Source organism: Anomalospiza imberbis, chromosome 9 (genome assembly GCF_031753505.1).
Source record: "Anomalospiza imberbis isolate Cuckoo-Finch-1a 21T00152 chromosome 9, ASM3175350v1, whole genome shotgun sequence".
Taxonomy (NCBI): Eukaryota; Metazoa; Chordata; class Aves; order Passeriformes; family Viduidae; genus Anomalospiza; species Anomalospiza imberbis.
In genome coordinates, this window is record NC_089689.1 from 7,879,014 (window position 1) to 7,901,208 (window position 22,195).

Here is a 22,195-nt window from a genome sequence, read left to right on the forward strand (position 1 = left end):
TAAAAATAAGCCTTATTGTAGAAATAAACCAATGAATAAAGCAGTATATAAAGCTGAGATAGCTTCTCTCTAGGCTCCATGCACAGAAGACAGGAAGGTATAAGAATGTTTTTCATGGCTGCTGGAAGCAAGGAATCATTTAGGATTAATTCCCCAAATCTGGAATGGTTTCAGAATGTGAGCTTCAGCAGAGAAATCTTGGAAAATGCTAAGTCAGGAGTGCTCTGGAGTGGTATTGGGTGTAGGAAGCTTTTTATTTGGCCAAGAGCAGCCAGTTCCATGTTTTCTCTGATGAAGTGAGCACAGGATCACTCATTCACTAACATTTAGGTAACACTGCCAGTGAGTAAGCAGGAAGATCCAGTAGTTTCACACCACTTGTAACAAACTAGCTGAAATCAGGCAAAAAACATGGACAAAATCTACATACATTTCCCGAAAGCAGATGATTTTTGGCTGAAGGTGAATCCAATGGTAACGAATTCCCCCACTGATATAAAATGTGTAAGTCAGAGCATAAGTCTAAATACCACCTCACTGCAGTTATGGCATAGATTTCCTTTCCATAATTTCTAAGGATAACAAGGAATCTCCTTGGAACAGTACTATGGCACATTCAGCTGCTTCTTTAGAAGATGGTGTGTTTCTGCTTGTTCATTTTCCATGCTGGGAGTGAGAATACGATATAAAATGGAAGCTTTCTTTAGAGCAAGGAGGTAAGAGGCTTCTTTTGGGAAATGAATTTGCAGTAAACCACAGTTCATCTAACAACATATAAGGACACTTCTGCTGCCCTGGACAGTAACTACAGTAACATCACGTGCTCAACTCCTTTGCTGTGAAGTGAGGTTTCTGCACCATCAGATGAGGGTATGTTCACAAAAGTAAAGGCCATTTATATGTGGAGAGACTCAGTTCTCTAAAATAATTGTCAAAGATTCTCTGACATGCTTAGGCAGCAATGCAAAACTGGAGCTTTGTGTTGAGACCACTTGATAAAACATGTGAGTGGCCACACATCCCTTTCTGCCCCTCACACCCCCATTCTTCATATCACACTAAAGACTTGTCAGCTACAGGAACATGACTCAGAGTTATCATTAACCACACTGTTAACAACACATTTTATTTCCTGGGTTCCTCCAGTCCTGACACAATTAGGTCAGTGGAAAAGATTCCTGCTTGTGCACACAGTCTGTGCTTGCCTCTAGGGATAAAGGTAACTTAGAGCACAACTGCATTGATGTGACAGCAGTGGTTGCAACGCTGCCACAGAGCAGATGGAAGTAGTTTTGCTGTGGACAATGCTGCTTAAGGTCTTGTTACAGAGAGGAAAAGTGGAAATCACAAGTGATCATATCACAGGCTTGTCCTTGTCCTTATCCAATCAAAGTTATTATTTAAGTACCAGTTCATTACAGTGTTCCTGCCCAGATGAAGACAGTAAAATTTAGGTACAAACCACATGCTTTTATCTGCTTGTGCCCTCATCTCTGCTCCTTAAGGCAAGGGAACAGAAAAACATTGCTTTGTTAGCTGTTCTAGAAAATGCCAGCCAAGTCCCAAACACATATTTATGACATTACAAAGAGGTCAAAAGTTTTGGAATGTATATAAACAGAATACATGTCCCCATGCCTGCCCTACTGTCTCATGCAGCTGTTGACATGTTCTCTCAATGTTTATGTGTACAAACAGGAGTGCTGGAAAACAACCTCTTGGGAAAACACTGAGGATTGTTCTCCAGCCTGGGGGTGCTCCACCAGGAACAGTCAACTCTTTGTCCGGGACATCAGCTGGACACACAAACTCACTGGGGGTTTGTTCTGGGCCTCTCTGCTTCAGAAACCAAGTGAGAATCCACTGTGGGCTTGTCTTTATCTACAGTTACTGCCCCCCTTCCAAGGTAATACTTCTCAGTGCTCACCACTGGGGTACATTTGTGGAGATTTGCCAAACTATTGCTGCTGGGTATTGTTTTTTGTATCTGTAGGTGTTCAAAAACACTTCCATCCCTGGGGTGACAGGGTAAGGTGACAGCTCCCTTACACCAGCCCATGACTTTGCATGCCTGTAGCTGCTGAGCAAAGACCAAGCAGCCTCTGCTTCTCCAAACACACTCCTGCTGTTCCTGTTTGACCCAAGCAGAGCACAGGTAAAACGGAGAAATATTTTACTCCATAAAATAAAAAGCACAAAGCATGCAGAAAAGTGGTTACACATTGCAGGCCTCAACCTGTTCAAATAAACTCCAGTAGCAAACCACTGTACACCACCCTCTTCTGTGGCTCTGGAGATTTGTGGCTTTAGAGATAAATTCACAATTGCTTTTTGGCATGGTTTTACTTCCCTTTTCAGAACAGGAGTGTATTACACAGCATCCTGATGAAGTTCTCAGCAAGCAAAGTGGGTTCCTTATTAAAAGTCATTCCCAGCTATTGATGCAAAATGTCCCCCAGAGTTCAGCTGAATTTGGCTGCAAGGAATTTGCACAAACCATGACAAACTGAGAGGTGTTCTCAGAATACAAACTGTGCAGTTTAATCTGCCCTATTGTGCTGGTACCAAACTATGTCTGGAGCTGCAGCTGGCTAAATGAAGAGCCAGCTTCGCTGTGTGTATTATAAGCAGGACAGGATTTCACAATGGCTTTGTATAACCCCTTTGTGCAGATATCCAAGGGCTAAGAGGGCTGATTAACCTCAAATACCGCTCAGAATAGCCAGCCATCAGAGAACACTGTCTGTCTTTCATAACGTGCCAGCAAAAATCTCGTGAGGATGGTCTCAGCAGAGTGTGCAGCCAGATTTCTACCTACCTTTCACCCCTGTGGTAAAAAGGAAAAGTTGGCATTCTGTATAGCACCACTCTCCCATAATCCAAGTCAGGTGGGGGGAGAGACACATTATTTATGTGAAATCTTTCTCCCGAAGCACAAAACCTGCCACTGACCCTGTCATAAGTGGGCACACGGCCATGGCAAACAGGGGAAGTTACACAAGGGTGCAAAACTGTTGATGGAGCCAGATCACACACTAGTCCCAGTGTTGCTTTGTGGATAGTAGGTGGGGCCTTTGGCATTTGTGTGGGGGCTCTCCAATGAGATCCAGAGCAGGACAAGGCTCCAGCCTTCTGGTTTTCATAACAGTAGCCCCCTCCAGTAGGGTTGAGGCATGGGAGGAGCTTGCCCAAACTCAAATAAACACTGACATGCAGCATCTTATGAGGATGTGCAGCCTCCACAGGACACACTGCAACAGCTGGAAGGACAAGGACTGAAACTGTAAGTATGTCTACCTTCTCCACTTCCTTAATAGCACTAGTAGTTTGTGGAGTGGCATGTTCTGGCTGCACTTACTTGTGCTAGAGTGTAACCTGCTGCCTGTCCCTTTGGCCCACGTGTTAACAGCTGCAGAAAAAAACTAAACACCCTATAGACATATTTATATTAATAGATGGACATTTCAAAGTTCAGCTTTCCTGTACATCTAAAAAAGTTCAACTGTATCTGGAAAATTCTTCTGTTTGTCTCTCCCATCCAAAAGCATTGTTTTATGTAATTAAAAAAATATCTCTAACATGCAGTCACAGACAGAACTGGCAATAAAGTTACAAAATCCAGAGCTGTGAGGTCTACCCAGTAGTTACAGTTGGGAAGCAGCTGGAAATAGCCAGTAAAGAGAAACCAGCTTGTTCAGTAGCTAATACAAGTGTTGAGCAGCAGCATTGTCTTTCAAATGGCAATAAATTGTAGTAGGAAGTTTCAGTGTAATTGCTCATATTTGCTTCTAATTATATGGATTCCTGCTTTATGATGCTTTGTTGATTTGTAAACACCATGGACGAAGTCTATGAATAGAGCACAACTGTGCAGCAGTCCCTGGTGACCATCATTCTGGTCAGGTCTGCTGGAGATGATGCACCCTCAGGCTGGGACAGGGAAGGGAACAGCACCTGCCTGTACTGCTAGCAGCCATATCCATCTGTTCGATTCTGACCTTCCCTTGATCTGGGAACAACTGGAGTGGTGACAACTGAAGGATCTGCTGGAAAAAGCTCAACACTGAAGTGGCTCCACATACTACTTATTTTACAGACTCTAAAAGAACCCAGTACCACCAGGGTTTGTGGCCTTTTTTTTATGGTGTGGTTTAATAAAAACTTTTCAACCTCAGATCCCAAGGACTCTTCGTAGCCATCTCTAGGCAGGGTACAGAAGGGGATTAATACAATTTAACGGTAGTCCAGGTACTGCAAAAAGATGTAACAGCCAAGAAAGTAGTTAGGTAGCAAAAGGCAGTTGATTTTACAAAACTCACACAGTTAATTACTGAAACAGGTAATGAAGTTATAGTCTGAGAAGACAACATTCTATGACCTAAGAATCCAGATAATCACTGAATTATGTGCTCTTTGCAACATGACAGGTGAAGGATATTGTAATATAACACAAGGCAGAGACTGTCAGGATGTACATCATACACTACAGTCTGCCTGGTTAACAACAGAAGTCATATATGGAGGCCACTAAAATCTCAGCATTTAACCAGATCTGATCATTTCAACACTGGTTTTGAATATTTTCACTCGCTTTGTTTGGGACAGTGTTTTTAAGTTTTCACTTTTTTTCCTCCCATGTGAAGGCTATGGAGGAAAATAGTTATTCATTCAGAAATGCAGAAAATCTAATTTATCCACAGGACTCTGAGGCTAAAAGCCTTTAAGAAAGCCATCAGCTATCATAAGAGACCAACTAAAGTTAAGAGCACAGTCAACACCAGACAACCCACCAAACCACTTCTGCTTATTCATCCATGAGCAAACAGACTGAAGCGAAGTCCTTCTGACTTACGGATTTCCACAAAACTCCCACTTGCAGCATCTCACTTTGCTGTCAGGAAATACCTTTTTGTCACAGAGAAGCAAGGGCAGCATATCCTGAAAGAACGCTTCCTCCAGTAGAGGTAGTTTCTTGGTTCTGACGCTCTGTTCCTGCAGGGCTAAAAGGTTTTCAGCCTTTTTTCAGGCCTTCCACCAGTTCAGCGACATTTGAAAAGCTCTAGTGCCATAATAAATTTAAGAGATGCCAATGAACTGTGTCTGCCTTCCAGCCCTGGCAAGATGATCAAATCCTTCAAGCAAACATTTCTGTCCCTGGACCTGCAGTCCCCTCGCTGGAGCTCAGCAGAGGCAAAGGTAACTGCAACAGTACTTGTATGCTGATTTGGAAAAGGTAGCTACTAATTTCTGTCAACGCCCATCTCACGGTTACTGTGACTTTTGCTACCTTTCAGGCAAAGGACTATGAACTGCGTCAGTACGAGACAGCAAAGTGGGTCAGCACAGTCATTAGGGGAGAAACCCAGAAGGAAGCAATGCGCCAGGGCTTCTGGAAACTCTTCCACTACATCCAGGGAAAGAATGAAAAAGGTAGGACATGCTGGTTTTCAACAGAAAGAATGACAAGTAGCTAATGATCAATACAGGAGCTGGGAGATGCAGCTTAAACACATGGTTTTCCTTTCCTCTAGAAATGAAGATTGATATGACCGTGCCAGTGACCTGCCTGGTAAAATCAGGCTGCACAGACTTCAAGATCTCTTTCTTTGTGCCATTTGAACACCAGGACTGCCCCCCCCAGCCCACTGACTCCGATGTGTTCATTGAAGAACGGAAGGCAGCAGCTCTCTTTGTCCGGTAAGTAAAACCAGCACAGCTGATCCCACATGAATCCTGCTCAGTAGCTGCCCTCTTTTAAGTGTGGGCGACACTTTCTTAAGAGATGATAAAGTATGGACAGACCTGGCTGTTCAGAGCCTTAACTGCTAAAACCAGCCCTTAAGCAATCTTATGCTTGGGTGCCTTACCACAAAAACAAGTGACCAGGTTGTGAAGCAATGGGATTTTTTTAGAAGACACTAGAAAATTGCATTGTTTCATAGAGATGCAGCCTCCAGAATAATCTTCTGAAGACAGTTTTACTTTTTTATTTGTAGTCCTGAACTGCCACAACACACAGGGCAGTTATTACTTGGGTGCTTACTTGTTTTAAATCTTACCTTTGAAAACAGCATAATTACCCATGCTGCTTGACTGCTAGTTCTGCATGGGTATTCTACCAACTTCAAACTGCAGCACAAGTGAAAATAAAACCAGGGCTTGATTCAAAAATCCTTTTCTCACTTTTACCAGGTCCTTTGGTGGATTTGCCTCCCCAGAGAAGTATGCTGAGGAAGCTGATGCCTTGGCCAGAACCTTAAGAAACAGAGGCCAACCATTCCACGAAGACTTCTTTTATACAGCAGGCTATGACAGTCCCTTCAAGCTCTTTAACAGGCATAATGAAGTGTGGTATTTTAAAAAGTAACACTACGGGGGATATTAAGAGGGTACTAATCAGCTCTGGATGAAAACAGACCTTATTATTGGCTTGTGTTTTAGCATAGAAGAGATTTAATTCACATGTGGACACAATGTCCAAATTTATTTTCTTTAAGATGAATAACTTTTCTGGATAAAAACATTTCAAAAATGTAATTCAAGATGATACCAGGCTGAGTGGGCAGGAAGCATAACAAACTTACTCCTCTTATTGAAAGGTTCTAAGCAACACTAATAATGTGAGTTTAGGTACATAGCTTTATTTCTCAGAAGTACTGCAGGGCTAGTTGAAGAGTTATGGAAAGGGAGTTCTTCATAACTGACTTTCATAAGCTGACTTTCCTCATACTGACATCACCCCTGAGACCAGGGACGAATTTAAATGAATTTCTCAGAGAAGCAAGCTTCCATTAAGGAGCATTAGAAAAGAAATATCCTAGCAGGCCTTAGTGACTTATAAACAGTAACTGTTGTTAATTATTATTATCAGAATCTCCCACCTCTCTTAACTTTTCTCCCTTGTGAAGACCAAATGTTGTCTTGTTTAAATCCAGAATCCTTGGAAAAGATTACAAAGTCCAAGCTGTACACTTGTTCTGAGAGGATCTGCACCTGAACACACGTATTACCAGGATTACTGGTGGACTATTACTTCAGTAGCAAATATACAAGTATTATGTTTAGCTCTCTCCTTAAAACACTTGAAATACTCCAAGTTATTTAGCTTTGTCTAAAATATGGTCACTTGCAGCCTGCACACCAGCAGTATTTGACACCTCAGTCAAGACACTTGCAGGACAAGCATCTAGCCTAGTTTAGTCTCTGCTCTAAATTTAGTATTTTAAATCTTAATATGGCAGCCTGGAGGCGTTTTGCATCAAGGTGCTCCAGCCAGAAAAAAGGTCACAACAACCAGGTAGAGTTTACAGCTTTTTATTCACTCCAATCAGCATCAGGAAAACATTACCAGTGAGGTAAAAACAAATGGCTTTTTTAATACTGTTCACTCAAGTGTAAGCCATTTATCAGCCATCTTCCACCTATTAAGATAGACATAAGAACCATTATAAGGTACCAAGCACAACACACCTGATGGGAACATATCAGACCTTAGAATTTCATCTCTGTTCAGTGAGAGAGTTCAAGCTAAGGTTATCATCACTTGTTCCAACAAATAGATTACTACAGCAGTTACACCCACCTTCTCAATTCTTCAAATGCTAGTTTCAGAGTTGCCTCTTCACCTAAATCAAGAAAACACAGTTAGCATATACGGCAGCACAACTGCTAAAAGCTCCACAACAGCTTTGTAACCTCAGAGAGAAATGGAACGGAAAGGGTAATATCATAGTAACTCATTTGGCAGAATCAATTTCATCAGTGGCTACAAGTATTTCCCAAAGTTTTTAATACAATTCATCTGCTGTGTGGACTTACCCAGTGAGGCTGCAGACAGCACAGTCCCTTCCTGAGAAAGAAAGAAGTACTTTCAGAATAACAGCAGCACTATATGCAAAGGTATTTTATCTATTCATTTCTATTCACCAAACTTTTACCTGGCATCTTCCAAGTTCAACTTACAACACTCAAATACAAAATTACTAACATTAAAAGAATCAGGGAAAGTAAAGAGCTATTACTTTGCTTTGTGATACTTTTGTGATACTGCATCACCCAACAATGTTGTATTTCATGATTTTAAATACCTAAAATACAAGTCCCATAGGTTTTCAAGATGGCTTCTATTTTTGATAGTGTTTGGGGTGTCCCTGTTTGTTTGAAAACAAGTTTGTACAGCAATCATCTAGAACTTGAGCTAAATTTGTCTAGAACCAAGATAACGATTAGTAACAACTGCTGAGAAGTGACAGCCACAGCACAAGTTTTTATTTTAATTCTGTAGTGCCCACAGAACAGCCAGATACAATAAAGGGAAGACAAATCAGGTATCTTATAGGACTAATTTTGGGCACCAATACTTAAGCATTCAGCACAAAGACAATATTCCAGGAATTATTAAACCCCATGTATTCTACACTTACCTCAGACACACCCATTTTATTTCTCGAACTCCATGCAAGTGTCACCCTGTAAAGAAGGGAAATTGTACTAAAACACTTTTGGCAGTGGTTTGAGAGTGTGAATGTGGGTACTGTTTCAGCACAAGAGCTCTCCTCAGCCTCTTTCAGAGAGATTCCCATTGCTTACAATTCATCACAAACAGTACAAGCCAAGAGTAGCTTAATGCACTATCTCTTGTGACAAACCCTTTAAAGGGGGATCTGACCTTACTCCCAATCACATCTTCATTCACAGCACCATAAGAGCTCTGATCTAGCCATTGGGGTAAACGATTTACCACATAAGCATTCAAGATCAGTGCTACTCCCTGAAAATACCCACTACATTTTAACAGCAAGTTTAATAGCAGGTAATTGTACTGCATTTGCTCAGCCCAGAACATGTGACAACCTGGTAGCAAGGAGCTTTTCTTATCTAGTAGGAATTCAAGTAGTCCATAGCAGTTACACATTTAAAATGGTCACCACTATTTCTTTTTAATCACGGAAAGCAGTTTATTTTGAGATATGCAGCACCTTGGGGGAGTGAATCCTGCAGGCTGCTGGCAAATCCAGGCTTTTTACCTGAAAAAGGTTATAAAATCAAGAACCCTGCTTAATGCTGCAGCCAGCCCTGTAAATGGCCCTGTAGCAGCTAGGATCTAGTAACTTCCTCATTCCCTGTATCACACAGCTCTGACCAGTCACACTCATGTGTTAGCAACTTACTTTTGCTGGCAGCACTACCAGGTGCATCACTTCCCAGCTCCATCACACCTGGATCAAAACAAACCATTAGGAGTGTACAGAAACAAGCACAGAAGGAGAAAACCCAAGTCAGGTGCCTGCAGTCAGATAGAGCTAATTACAGACCTCCATGATTGAAGTCAAGGCAGTCACATCTCATCACACAGGCAGCTCACACTGTCAGCCCCTGTGCAGCCCTGCCACAGGGCTGGGCTGCTATGGACAAGAGGGCAAATACTTAAGTAGTGCCATCAGAGCAAGTTCAAGGAGCTCACTGTGGTGAGTTTAGTGCACACCAGCCTGTCAAGACTGGGCTCCAGTCAGCAGCTCCCCTTTAAACATCCTCCTGTTTTGGCTGAGATGCAAGCCACAGCCAATGGGCCTCTTACCCCCTCACTGACAAGCAGTTAAAAACTTAAGGGCCTATGTTGAAAGCCTAATATTGAAGAAGTAAAAACAAGTACTTACCTCACAATGAGAAACATTTGGAAGCCTGTAAATAAAAATTTGCTATTAGGCAGGGTCCAGCAGGAAGTCATAGCTTTAAGAACAGTTTGAGTGAAGTACTGTATCAGGGTTTGGTCTATTTATCCTCATGGGGATCAGAGACCTGATTCAACATCAACATCATTTACAGTAGGCTGCAACACTCCTACCCCCCTTCTGAAGGCAGGCTGTGAAGCCATTTCCCAGCACTCTTCAACACTGAAATGTTCATTCATCAACTCCAGAGCATGCTGAAATTGCACGAAGGAGCAAACCTTGCAATTGCAGAGTTCAGTGATGTGAGGTTCATGTAACCAAGTTGTGCATGTTAAAGATAACCATTTTGGACTAAATTCACAGTAATGTGGCATTCACCATTTAGTTTCAACAGGAAAATTCTAGAGGTCATTAACACCACAATTATTTGATGCTCTTACTGTGAAATACAGGAAGCTAAAGGCACACTTAATGGTACTAACATTTGCCTCACACTTTTTTAAAACAAAATGAATTTGCAATCATCTCTAAAAGAAAACTCTCAAATGCAGCACAGACAAAAGTAGCATCCAGAAAGTAAAGGTTTATTAACTACCTTTAGTTACAAAGGCCTTGTCTTCATCAACATCAGTAACAGGTGAAATGGTTTCTCACACAAGAGACATGGGGCTCCTCTGTTGAGGGCAGCCTGCAAAGCAACAAAACACTTTTAGAACCTGGAGCACTAACACCTGATTAACCTTATTCTGCTATATTTTGTGCATGGCTTCACAACCACATTCTACTCTTTATCTTTCTATTAATCTTTAACTAAAGTTTTTTAAGTTTAACCCACTTACTGGTCTTCTGAGATCAATTTTTAAAATACATTCATGGAGCATAAAAAAAAAAGTGTTCACCTTCAGTTTCCCACAAGATTTGTTTGAAATAGCCTAAGCTACAGGAGGCTGCATCAGAGAAGGAGGCGAAAGACAGTAACTGATCACCACAGGTCATCTGCTGAACTATGCAGTCATCACACAGCAGCCTTTCCAGACAGCAGCATTAAACGAGTTTTCACCGATGTCAGCAATGCAGTACTTACCTCGGAACAGCTTATAGTTTAATCTCCCAGTGCCTGCAACAATAGAAAACAAAATCAGATCCCTTCAGCCTTGGTGCCCAAGCCCACAGCCCCTATGGGAGATCACAAGAGCCAGATACATCAGATAGGGGCGAAGCATGTGTTCATCACAGGATTTTCTGCTGAACTATGCCGTCATCACTGTATCTGCTTTGGAATCACACTCCCAAGCCAATTGCCTCTTGTGACTGCTTTGACAAGGAAATTTTCCCAATTACAAGAAGTATTTACAACTTTGAATACTAGCAAGTACAAATTGTTTCTGGTCTTAGTGGAAATGAATCCTAAGACATGTGCCATCCTTCTTAATGCAGTGTTTTAACAGCTCTGTGGAAGAAACCTTACATGAAATACGTATTTCTTACCAGGCGGTGATGCTCCTTCTGCATCTCTCTGAAGTGCAGGATTCAAGTCCTAGAAGTAAAAAACTTGTGAACAGTATATTCAGCAGTCAAAGCATCAAGGGAAATTTTAAGTTGCTGTGCCTCAGAAAACTGTAATGGTGGTAAAAGTGCTCATCACACTCTTGGTCAAGAGTAGCAAATAAGTGTCATCACTGTGGCACCGGAGGGATAGCTTTACTCAAGGATAATTCCTGGCTGTTTTTATCTCAGAGCAGAAGATGCTGTCTAGACAAACACTAAGCACAATCTTATATTTAATTCTCAGTAATTTTTTTTTTACCTTGGGACGAAGTAGCTGTAGGTCTCCACATTTGGGGGCAGATCTGAAAGAGACAGAAGAGTTGGTGATGTTTGCAGAACAAGGGAGCTTCTCTGGCAATCACATTAGAAAGCCTCAGCACGGAGTTTTCAGAAATCACTTCTGTCCACTACTCTTATACTGAAACCATCACAGGCTTTGAGATTTACTCATCATCAATCCCCATAGTTACCCATTTTCTACAACATACACTCCAGGCAGTTTTCCCAAAACATTATTTATTGCTGTGAACAAAGAAACAGCAATAAGGAAGGAAAAAAGGGACCTGGGGGTACTCCTGCAGTCTGGTTACAGTATGAGCAGCAGTTCATAAACAACAGGAGCCTCATAAACACTCTCCAGGACAAGTAAACAGGTGACTTTTCCCAGCAGAAAAGTGAGGCCTGTCCGAGACACCACAGGCAATGCCTGAATTACAACTGCTGACACTGTAACTCCCTGATACAGCAGAACTCCAGTGTAGCTGGAGCACACAAACCCAACATTTGTTAATTACAACTCTGTACTTCAAAAGCAGTATTTACCTGCACTGAAGCCACAGGAAGGAGGAATGCAGGTGATTATGTATTCATCTGAAAACAAGAAAGCAGATTAGTTTTTCTTTTTTGAAAAAGGAAGCAATACTCACAAATATTATTTTGAAAAATCCAAGCAACACTCCAAAATACTTTGAGTCTTAAGATTTCCCCTGATGCAATTTAAATTTTGGTTCTTTAAAGGATTGAGGCCACAAAAAATAATTGCTATTATATATTTTTAAGCAAGATGCGATCACTAACTACTTTGTTTTCTACAACATCAACTCTGGTGCACTACCACCAGGGTAGCCAGGCAGGCATGAACACCGGCTGCTTCAAGGGCCCAGTGGCGTCTCAGACTTCCCAGATAAGGCCACCAGGGGTATTCCAAGCCCAGGTCAGATATGTTGGCATTCATCACCCTCTCAGATGTCCCTACCAACACGGTTCTCATCACGTGCTGAGCATATGGAAGTGAAGCGAGCCGGTTCTCTTTAAACGGGTGCAAATGTCTCGAAGCCTGGGAGCGCTGGGGCTGTGAGGCCAGTCCCTGACCCTCCTGCACTGCATGCACAACCCAGCTCTGCGGGGACCCCTATGTTATGAATGAGCACAAAGAGCTATCTGTGCCAATCAATAAAATTTATTGAATTACAGTATGTGAAAGCGGAAGCAAAGCAGCGCTGGGCGGCAGGGGAGTCAGCGCTCCGCCAACTGCCGCGCAATCCGCTTGAGTCCGTCCCCTTTTATCCTGTCGTCTTTCCGGGTACGTGTCAGTATGATCTGCGCCTGCGCCCCGTTGCTAGGTGGTCGTAGGATGAAGGCGCCTCATCTTCCTCGCGGTTGTCCTTGTAACCTGGGGATTTCTCAAGCACATACCATTGCAACATAGGTCCGCCCACATGCCTTTGCGGCTACATATTTACAGAACAAACTGACCTTAGCCTGTTTCCTGAAACATCTCGGTACGAACACAAAAAGGTCATGTTATCTCTTACAATTCCCCCCCCTTTTTCTTTTTAACCTTCTTTTTGTTCGTTAAAGCGGGTTAGTTCTTTCCTGCTAAGTTCTAAGTAATCTTCACCCGCCTCCCCCGTAAGGGGTTCATATTTAGTATGAATCATCAGCAAATGGGCTGCTTCTAAACGGCTCTTCACTACGGCTACTGCTTTATTAAAAATACAGGGGCCAAAGGTTAACACCAAAATCAGTAAAATTACAGGTCCTGCAATTGTTGATAAGAGAGTTGTGAGCCAAGGGGAGTGAGTAAACCAGGTCTCGTACCAGCTTTGCTGGGACTCCCTCTCTTTCTTCCTTTGTTCAATTTGCTTGCGTAGCTCTGCCATAGTATCTATTACAATACCAGTGTGATCTGCGTACATACAACATTCTTCCCGCAGGGCCACGCATAGGCCTTCTTGTTGTAAAAACAGTAGATCTAACCCTCTCCTATTTTGCAACACTACTTCAGACAGTGATCTAACTGATTTGACTAACCCATCTATCGCTTTTTCTATTCTACTCAAATCCTCATCCACGGAAATGCGTAAACTCCTCATACCTTGCTGTTGGTGTACTAGGGCGCCTACTCCAGTCTCGATTCCCGCTCCCCCAGTGCTGAGTAATACAGCTACCGTAAGGGCTGTGAAAGGTTCTCTCTTTACCAAATGATGTTCGGGAGTAATTTGGTGTTCCAATACATAGTTCTGAGGATGGTATGATATCCGGGGAACAATTAGTACTTGCACACAATATTCTGAGCTTTCATTGAATTTCTCTATAGATAAACAGGGAGTTACTCCAAGAGTGTTACACACCCATTTCGTGTTATTTGCTGGTAAGAGCCATTGAGCCGGTCTCCCTTCCCCTTTTAGACGAACGGTCTCATTACAAAGATGTTTCACTCCTGCAGGCACTGTTCCCACACATCTTCCTTGTCCTTTCACTTGAGCCATAGTGATCCCCGGGATCCTGTCTTTCCCCTGTTTCCATAAACATTCCTTAGGGTTCGTTCCATTAACTCTTCTAACTTTGGCGGAAATTCCTATGGCCTCATAAAAGGGAGGGTTTATCATATAGCAGAGCCAGCACCCCTCGGTGAGATTTGGATAGGTATGATTTAGGACAGCAAAGGTGGCTTGCATTACTCCCCACAATGCCGTGTATTTTTTAGTAGGCACCTGCTGACCTGAACCAATAGTGTTCTCAAAGGTACTCCCCGAACTTTCGTTACCACCTGAATATGTTTCATTAACGCCTAATTTTCCATTTATTGCTGGGTTCGGACCCACCGGGCTGGGATCACGGGGAACCGGCTCTTTTTTTATCTGGATTAAATTTCCCAAGTCTGTTCCCTCCTGCCAATGTCTAATTCCCCAAGTTCTTCCTACCAACCATCCCACGTCATCAGGTTGGGTGACATTGAAATAGAAATGCGTGCAGTTTCCCCAGCACTGGTCGACCGTCCCTACACAACCAGGAATCCATGCCGCAGGCTTCTTACATCCGAAAGGGCCATAGCTGACCTTCAAGTACTTGTCAGGTCCTCCTCCTGGGGTAAACCCAAATGCTATAGTTTCACATCCCCAATAGGCACAGTAATAATGCCCTGGCCAATGACAGTATGCCTTGCCTGGGTTTGAAGCCGGGCACATATAGAACGATGTTATATTCAAAAGCTTCCCACAAGAGGGAGCTCGGGTCATGTTGCATACTCCTGCAACAAAGTTCGGTGCCCCGGAAGAAATGATAGATTGTAGTTCATGTAGGGTGTCATGAGTCTCCCACCTGCTTAAAGTCCATTTAAAAGGTTCATGTGATTTACAAGCACAAACATGCCATCCTAAGAGCAATATAGCTAACTGCAGAGCTAGGTGGAATCCTTTGTAGGATATGGTCATTGGTGACATTAGCTTACTTTCCCCCAAATTCTCTCTTGTGCTATCCCTCTGTGAGCCTGGTCGGATTCCTATTATACTGGTCGACATCCTCCACTGGATAGAGGGGCATTTCTTTTCCCCACCGTGAGGTACCCCTCTGTCCTGCCTGTCAACTTGGTTGCTACAAGCTACAGGGTAAACCATCTTCTCGACAGCAGGGATATTCTTCAGGGGTTATGCCTTCCCTCTTCCACTTGTATCTTCGAGTATTCCAATTATGCTCTCTTAATTGGGGGATGTCACACCTGAGCTCTTTAAAGAGCTTCCGACACTTAACTATTACTATGTCAGTTAGGAACGGCCCCGAGGGTTCGTTGGAGTGATAGCAATGAAAGTCAGGATTTATTCCTTTTGTATAAATTTTCCACCAGGCAGGGGTACCTGCCTTTAATTCCCGGTTGGCTACTTTCCAATTTAGTACCTCCTGAGTGACTTTACGCTGCACCCTCCAGCAACGCTGGCACACACTTTTAGGAGCCCTTCCCCTCCTACAATGGGTCCACCACCGCTCGTTACAAATTTTGCAAATAAAGCATACAAATGGATAACAATTACAGTCTAGCCAACTACATTTCACCCTAATGTCGTCTTGATTGGCGTGACTCTCTCCAGTCCAAGGTTCCCCTCGGTTCTCTAGTCTTACAGGCCTATAATAAGGTTGATTTGCTAAATCTTCTAAATATTTACAATAACCTGGAGCTTCGGAGTCTCCAATGAGCCACTTCTGCAAATCCCAATTGTCCCCCACCCAAAGGTCCTCAAAACCCGCAAGGTCCATCAAAGCTGTGAGTCCTCTCTCCGTAAGGTAAGCTTCAAATCTCCTGGTCTCCCTTTAACTCTCCAGTTCTTCCTTTGCTGGGATCCAGGTTCGAACTGGGTAGGATCCACTGGTCCTTTAATTCGGCTGGCATGCGTCCATCCTTTTTCTGCTGTTCGGACTGCCGAATCAGTGGTAATTAGGACGAGGTATGGTCCTTCCCACTTCGGAGTAAGTGAATCATCCCTCCAGCCTTGGACGAGGACCCAATCGCCAGGTTGTACCTGATGTAATACAAGATCTAGTGGTGGTCTTTGAGCCCACATTCCTTTTTCCCATAATTGTTGTTTATATTTCATTAGTATGCTTAAATATTTATTGATGCTTTGATCTGCAATATTCGGATTGGTATGAACTCGTTCAAGGGAATAGGGCATCCCGTATAGCATTCCAAATGGAGATACCCCCACATCAGCCCGTGGCTGAGTTCTAATATTTAACAATGCTAATGGAAGACACTTTACCCATGACATCTTAGTTTCCAATACTAGCTTAGTCAGTTGCTTTTTAATTTCCCCATTCATCCTTTCTACTCTTCCCGAACTTTGGGGGTGCCAAGGAGTGTGCTGTTCCCATCTTATACCCACGGTGTCTGCCAGTAACTGTGTTATCTTTGAGGTGAAGTGGGGGCCTTTATCGGAGTCTATGGTCTGGGGAATTCCATATCGGGGTACTATTTCTTCTAGTAAGATTCTAGTTACTGTTCGGGCCGTTTCCTTCGCCGTGGGGAACGCCTCCACATAGTGGGTTAAGTGGTCTATTATGACCAAAAGATACTTTACTCTCCCGACCCAAGGAAGTTCAGTGAAATCCACCTGCAGGTGCGCAAAGGGCATCTTTGCCACCGGCCTCCCTCCCAGAGGCAATTTCCTTAAATTTCTCCTATTTACCCGCAAACAAGTTGGACACCCTCTGGTGATGCTCTTTGCCAGGTCATGAAGACCTATGGTCATATATTGAGTGGCAAAGTGATCTACGAGCCCTTGAGCACCCCAGTGCGTTTTCTGATGCATTTTGTTGAGCATGTGTCGAGCCACTGCCTTCGGCAAGACTTCTCTACCATCATTCAATTGCCATTTTCCTGATATCTCTTTTATTCCCAACTTTTCGAACTTGTCTTGTTCTTCTCTAGTAAACACAAGCTTTTCTTGATAAGCTACTCCCAAATCTCCTGTGGCTTCCCCTGGATTTTTCTGTTTTTCCTTTCTTAAGATGAACATCTGTAGTGCAGCTCTTTTGGCCTCCTGGTCTGCTGCATTATTACCCCTGCTCCGGTAGTCCATCCCCCGCTGATGTCCCTTAAGGTAGACTATGGCTATTCTAGTGGGGCCCCTCAAGGCTTTTAGGAGGTCCACTACTAACCTTTGATGCACTAAGTCTTTCCCTTGTGAGTTTATTAAACCCCCTTCTTCCCACAGTTTCCCAAATGTATGCACTATTCCATACCCATATTTAGAGTCTGTATATATAGTGCCCTCTTTGTTTTTTAGTAATTCTAGGGCTCTTAATATTGCATATAATTCACAGGCTTGGGCAGACCAGGATTTATCTAAGGCACCAGATTCAATTATTTCCAAATTCGGCCCTCCCACTATAGCATATCCCGATTTTCTCTGGCCTTCGATTACCCTGGAGGAACCATCCACAAACAACCTCTCTCCCCCCTCCAGCTCTTCTTCTTCCAAATCGGGTCCAATTTTAGTCTGTTCTTCTATAGTGATTACACAATCATGGGACAATGTGTCAGTTTCGGGTTCCCCGAAAAGAAACGAGGCTGGGTTTTGCAGGGAAGTGGTTTCTAAAGTGAAATTCGGGGTTTCCAGCAAAATTCCCTCATACTTAAGGAGCCTCGCATCCGATATCCATTTTTCTGCCTTCTGTTGCATTACACCCCGTATATTGTGTGGGGTCAGTACCTTCAGTGTTGCATTGAAAGTAATTTTCCTCGTTTCCTCTACCAGCATCGCGCTTCCTGCAATTATTTGCAGGCAGCCTGGCCATCCTCTACTCACAGGGTCTAAGATTTTTGATAAATATGCGATTGGCTTCCTTTTCCCTGCCCATTCTTGAGTAAGTACCCCATAAGCCACTCCATCTGCAACATTCACAAATAAAAGAAAAGATCTGTTCAAGTCTGGAAGGCTAAGAACTGGGGCATGAACCAGGGTTTCCTTTAGCTCTTGGAATTGGGATTCCTCTTCTCTTGTCCACTTAAGGTGTCCATCCTGGGTCAACTTGTGATATAAAAATTTTGCCTTTCCACTATAATTTTCAATCCATTGTCTACAATACCCAGCGAGCCCCAATATCTGCCTAATCTGTCGTTTGCTTTGTGGTAAAGGAAGGGAGAGGATCGCTTGTACCCGATCCGGGTCGATCCTCTTTTCGCCTTTCTTTAAATAATGCCCCAAGTATTTCACTTCTTCCTCTACAAACTGCAGTTTTGCTTTAGATACTTTTAGTCCTTTTAGTCCTAGGAAATTAAGTAATTTTATACTTTCCCTTCGGACCTTGTCTTCACATTTTCCTGCGATCAGCAGGTCATCCACATATTGAATCAATTTCACTTCTGGGTCTGTATTATAGTCCTGCAAAATTTGCTCCAGGGCCTGTCCAAATAAGTTCGGGGACTCGGTGAACCCTTGGGGTAATACCGTCCACCTTAATTGTTGTCACCTCCCCGGGGTCTTCCCATTCAAAGGCAAAAAAGTCCCTACTGGCCTCATCTAGAGGACATGCCCAAAATGCATCTTTTAAATCAATAACACTATACCACTGATTTTCCGGCCCCAGATTACTTAACAGGGTATATGGGTTAGCTACCACTGGGAATCGGGCAATTGTTCGTTTATTGATTTCCCTTAAATCATGCACTAATCGATAAGACCCGTCTGCCTTTTTTACTGGCAGTATGGGGGTGTTGTAGGGGGACATACATGGTTCCAGTAATCCTTTGTCTATTAACCTCTCGACCTCGGGCTTCAAGCCTTTTCGTCCTTCTAAGGAAATGGGATATTGCTTTACTCTGACTGGAATTTCAGGGTTTTTGATTTTTACCGTAAAAGGAGTTATTGCCAATTTCCCTACTGTGTCCGGATTATACCAAACCTCCGGATTTATTTCCTTTTCATCCTCCACCCGGAGCAGACAAAGTCTTATCATCAGCTCCTTTTCTACTACCTCAATTCGGATCCCTAATTCTACAATCAAATCCCTTCCCAAAAGATTAAAATCTGTTTCAGGTACCAGTAAAAAGTTTCCCACCCCCATTTTGGTTCCTGATTCCACTATTACTTCTTTAATAACAGGTACCTCAAATGGTTCCCCTTTTGCCCCAATTACGGTAGCAGTGTGACGGGATAGCTCACAACCCGGGGGTAGAAACCGAAGGGTCGACCTTTCCGCCCCAGTATCGACCAGGAATTCCATCTCCTGGCCCTGGGGACCCACTTTTAATTTTGTCAAGGGCTCTTTGTGATATCTCCGAGTCCCCATAAAATAGAGCCCCTGACTCCCCTAATCTTCTTTGAATTCCTTCTCATCTCGAATTCTAACCCTACATTCCCTCTTAAAATGTCCTCTCCTGCCACAGTAGTGACAAGTCTTCCCCTCACCCCTCCCTGGCCTATCTCTCCCTTCCATCCCCTTCGGAGGGACCCGCTTCTGTTTCTCGTCTCCCTTCCTGCTTTCACGCACCGCAGCAACCATCATTCTAACCTGTCTTTTGTGTCCTTCCTCCTCTCTCCGGACATACACCTTCTGGGCCTCCCAGAGCAGCTCGGATAGGTCTCTTTCCTGCCAGTCTTCCAATTTCTGCAACTTTTTCCTAATATCATCCCAGGATTTCGACACAAACTGCACCTTGAGAATGGCCTGTCCTGCTGGTTCATCCAACTTTAATCCTGAACAGAGTTGGAGACTCTTTCTCAATCGCTCTAGCCATTCCGTAGGTGTCTCATCCTTCTTTTGCCTATCATTAAATGCCTTATTAATATTCTGGCCCCATGGAACCGATTCCCGAATCCCGTCGATTAGAATGGTTCGGAAATGCTGCATATTAGCCCTGTGGGCTGCATTTTGATTATCCCAGTTAGGATTCTGGAAGGGCCATTTGGTATCTGCTGGGTCATTAGCATGCCCCGGTGCGGCATCCCAAACTCTCATCCCTGCGGTTCTAATCATATTCCTCTCCTCTGCCGTAAATAGAATGTTCAAAATGGACTGCATCTCCCCCCAAGTATACATATTCGGACCCAAAAACTGAGCTACTCTTTCAGCCACTCCCAGGGGGTCTTCTAGCAAACTTCCCATCTCTTTCTTAAATTCTCTGACATCTCCCGAACTTAGGGGAACAGAGATAAACCCTATCCCCGGTTGTGGCCCTCCCATAGGCATTTCCCTTAAAGGGTACAGTCTGCCTCTCGTTTGACTGCGTGTTACTGGGCCCCCTTCCCTCCGGGAGCCAGAGGGCTGATCATCACCTGAGTCTTCTTCTCCGGATGAGGGGGGTTCATTCGGGGGAGGAGGCGCATTCGGTGGAGGGGCATACGGCGGTGGGGCTACCAGTGAATCCTCCGCTCGTCCCTTTTTCTTATTCCTTGACTTTTCAGATAATTTATACACAAAAACTTCTGGATGCCCAACCCAGACCTGGGCATAACTTCTCTCCTCTGGATTAGGAGGCTTTTTACTGGCCACCCATAAGTTCAAGAGTTGCTTTACCCAGTCCTCCGATGACCCAAATACTGGCCAGAAGACGTTCTTGGAAATCTCTTTCCCTCCCCATATTTCTACACAGTAATGTATCATTTTTGCCTTATCTTTGCCTGGTGTTCCAAGGAAGTGTTCCCAATTATTCATCATGAACCCTAAGGGACTATCCTTAGGAATTGGGGAAGCTTTACCCCCGCCAAGGAGGGGGATTTACTCTTTCCCTGCCCCATATCCTCCGGAGTGCCTTCAGTCACTCAACAACACAATCGCTTCCCCTGGTTCGTGACCCAGGCCCTCGCGGGCTTAGGGAAATGCACTACTAAGGGTCCGCACTTGCCTGGGGAGTCCGACTGTCAGCTCCCCTCTCACACAACTCACGCACTCGCCGCACTCCGGGATCCCACCCCCGCCCGAACGGATTCCGTTATACTCACGCGTTCTGCGTCTTCGTCCGGACTTCGTGCACAAACTTTGAAGGGGGTCTCCTGGGCCCGTTACGCTTCCTTTGCTTCCCTCTCAACGTTTTGGGTTTGTCAGTCGGGACGAAGGGGAAACCCCAAACTGGGCCCACTCAAAGGAGTGGATTTGGGGCGCCTCCCCCAGAGAGGGGTTCCCCAGGTCCACGATCCGAATCACGGCACCAAATTGTTATGAATGAGCACAAAGAGCTATCTGTGCCAATCAATAAAATTTATTGAATTACAGTATGTGAAAGCGGAAGCAAAGCAGCGCTGGGCGGCAGGGGAGTCAGCGCTCCGCCAACTGCCGTGCAATCCACTTGAGTCCGTCCCCTTTTATCCTGTCGTCTTTCCGGGTGTCAGTATGATCTGCGCCTGCGCCCCCTGTTGCTAGGTGGTCGTTCCTCTGCCTCCTGGTGGTCGTAGGATGAAGGCGCCTCATCTTCCTCGCGGTTGTCCTTGTAACCTGGGGATTTCTCAAACACATACCATTGCAACATAGGTCTGCCCACATGCCTTTGCAGTTACATATTTACAGAACAAACTGACCTTAGCCTGTTTCCTGAAACATCTCGGTACAAACAAAAAGGTCATGTTATCTCTTACACCCTAATCCTCCCACAACGCTACTGCTGCTCTCTGCACAACGTTTCCCATTTATCTGCAAAGGCAAGCTCCTTAAAGCGCAGTGCACCTAAAGAAATCCAAACGCACAAAACCCGCAGACCCAGCGCTTGTATTTGCAGCGGGCACAGGACCCCGACATACTGCACGACCCCAGCCTAGGCGCAGCACACTGGCAGGCCAGAGCCGCTACTCAACGCCTGAGGCATTTCCCGGAGCCGCTGCTCTCCCAAAGCCGCGTTGGGCCCCCAAGACCCCCCGTGTACATCCCCAGGGCCGCCATGAGGCAGAGCTCCCGGCGGCCCAGGCCGCGGACCAGGCCCGGCCGCGCAATCCACTTCAATCCTCCCTCGCCACCTCCCATCGGCGACCGACCCGCGCCCGCGGGGCCCCGGGCCACCCCCCGGAGCGGCAGCACCGCGCCCCGAGCGCGGAATCGCCCCCCACTCACCGGCGGGGCCGCACGAGTGACACCGGGCCCTCATGGCCGCGGGAGCGGAAAAGGGCGAGCGGCCCGCGCCCGTGCCTTATATAGCGCAGGTCACGTGGTGCGCCCGCGGCCACTCCCACCGGGGCGCGGTCCACGGGCAGGGGCGGGGCGGGGGCGTA

At 44.7% G+C, this 22,195-nt stretch overlaps 1 protein-coding gene, 1 long non-coding RNA gene and 6 other non-coding genes across 15 annotated transcripts; 1 reads left to right on the forward strand and 7 right to left on the reverse strand.

Annotated features, from left to right (window-relative positions):
* The first annotated feature begins 3,112 nt into the window (after positions 1-3,112).
* Positions 3,113-7,939, forward strand: HEBP2 (heme binding protein 2). The gene is made up of 5 exons (XM_068199532.1): positions 3,113-3,283; positions 5,112-5,196; positions 5,295-5,430; positions 5,532-5,697; positions 6,193-7,939. The coding sequence occupies exons 2-5, from the start codon at positions 5,122-5,124 to the stop codon at positions 6,365-6,367; spliced, it is 552 nt and encodes a 183-aa protein (XP_068055633.1). The 5' UTR covers positions 3,113-3,283; positions 5,112-5,121; the 3' UTR covers positions 6,368-7,939.
* On the reverse strand, positions 7,299-22,132 carry LOC137479217 (uncharacterized). 8 transcript variants are annotated; one of them, XR_011002051.1, is made up of 11 exons: positions 22,038-22,132; positions 20,939-21,428; positions 12,042-12,089; positions 11,479-11,521; positions 11,160-11,208; positions 10,756-10,788; positions 10,267-10,359; positions 9,657-9,681; positions 9,171-9,218; positions 8,424-8,469; positions 7,299-7,849 (listed from the first exon to the last, which is right to left on the reverse strand). It is a non-coding gene; the product is annotated as an uncharacterized lncRNA (long non-coding RNA). The 8 variants fall into 8 exon arrangements; XR_011002049.1 differs by having other exon boundaries at positions 7,299-8,469; XR_011002050.1 differs by having other exon boundaries at positions 8,424-9,218.
* On the reverse strand, positions 7,693-7,767 carry LOC137479525 (small nucleolar RNA SNORD47). The gene has a single exon (XR_011002312.1). It is a non-coding gene; the product is annotated as a small nucleolar RNA SNORD47 (small nucleolar RNA).
* Positions 8,532-8,607, reverse strand: LOC137479519 (small nucleolar RNA SNORD79). Its single transcript, XR_011002306.1, has one exon. It is a non-coding gene; the product is annotated as a small nucleolar RNA SNORD79 (small nucleolar RNA).
* LOC137479531 (small nucleolar RNA SNORD77) lies at positions 10,869-10,941 on the reverse strand. Its single transcript, XR_011002317.1, has one exon. It is a non-coding gene; the product is annotated as a small nucleolar RNA SNORD77 (small nucleolar RNA).
* Positions 11,277-11,358, reverse strand: LOC137479518 (small nucleolar RNA SNORD24). Its single transcript, XR_011002305.1, has one exon. It is a non-coding gene; the product is annotated as a small nucleolar RNA SNORD24 (small nucleolar RNA).
* LOC137479532 (small nucleolar RNA SNORD75) lies at positions 11,589-11,655 on the reverse strand. Its single transcript, XR_011002318.1, has one exon. It is a non-coding gene; the product is annotated as a small nucleolar RNA SNORD75 (small nucleolar RNA).
* LOC137479526 (small nucleolar RNA SNORD74) lies at positions 12,425-12,503 on the reverse strand. The gene has a single exon (XR_011002313.1). It is a non-coding gene; the product is annotated as a small nucleolar RNA SNORD74 (small nucleolar RNA).
* Positions 22,133-22,195: the final 63 nt, after the last annotated feature.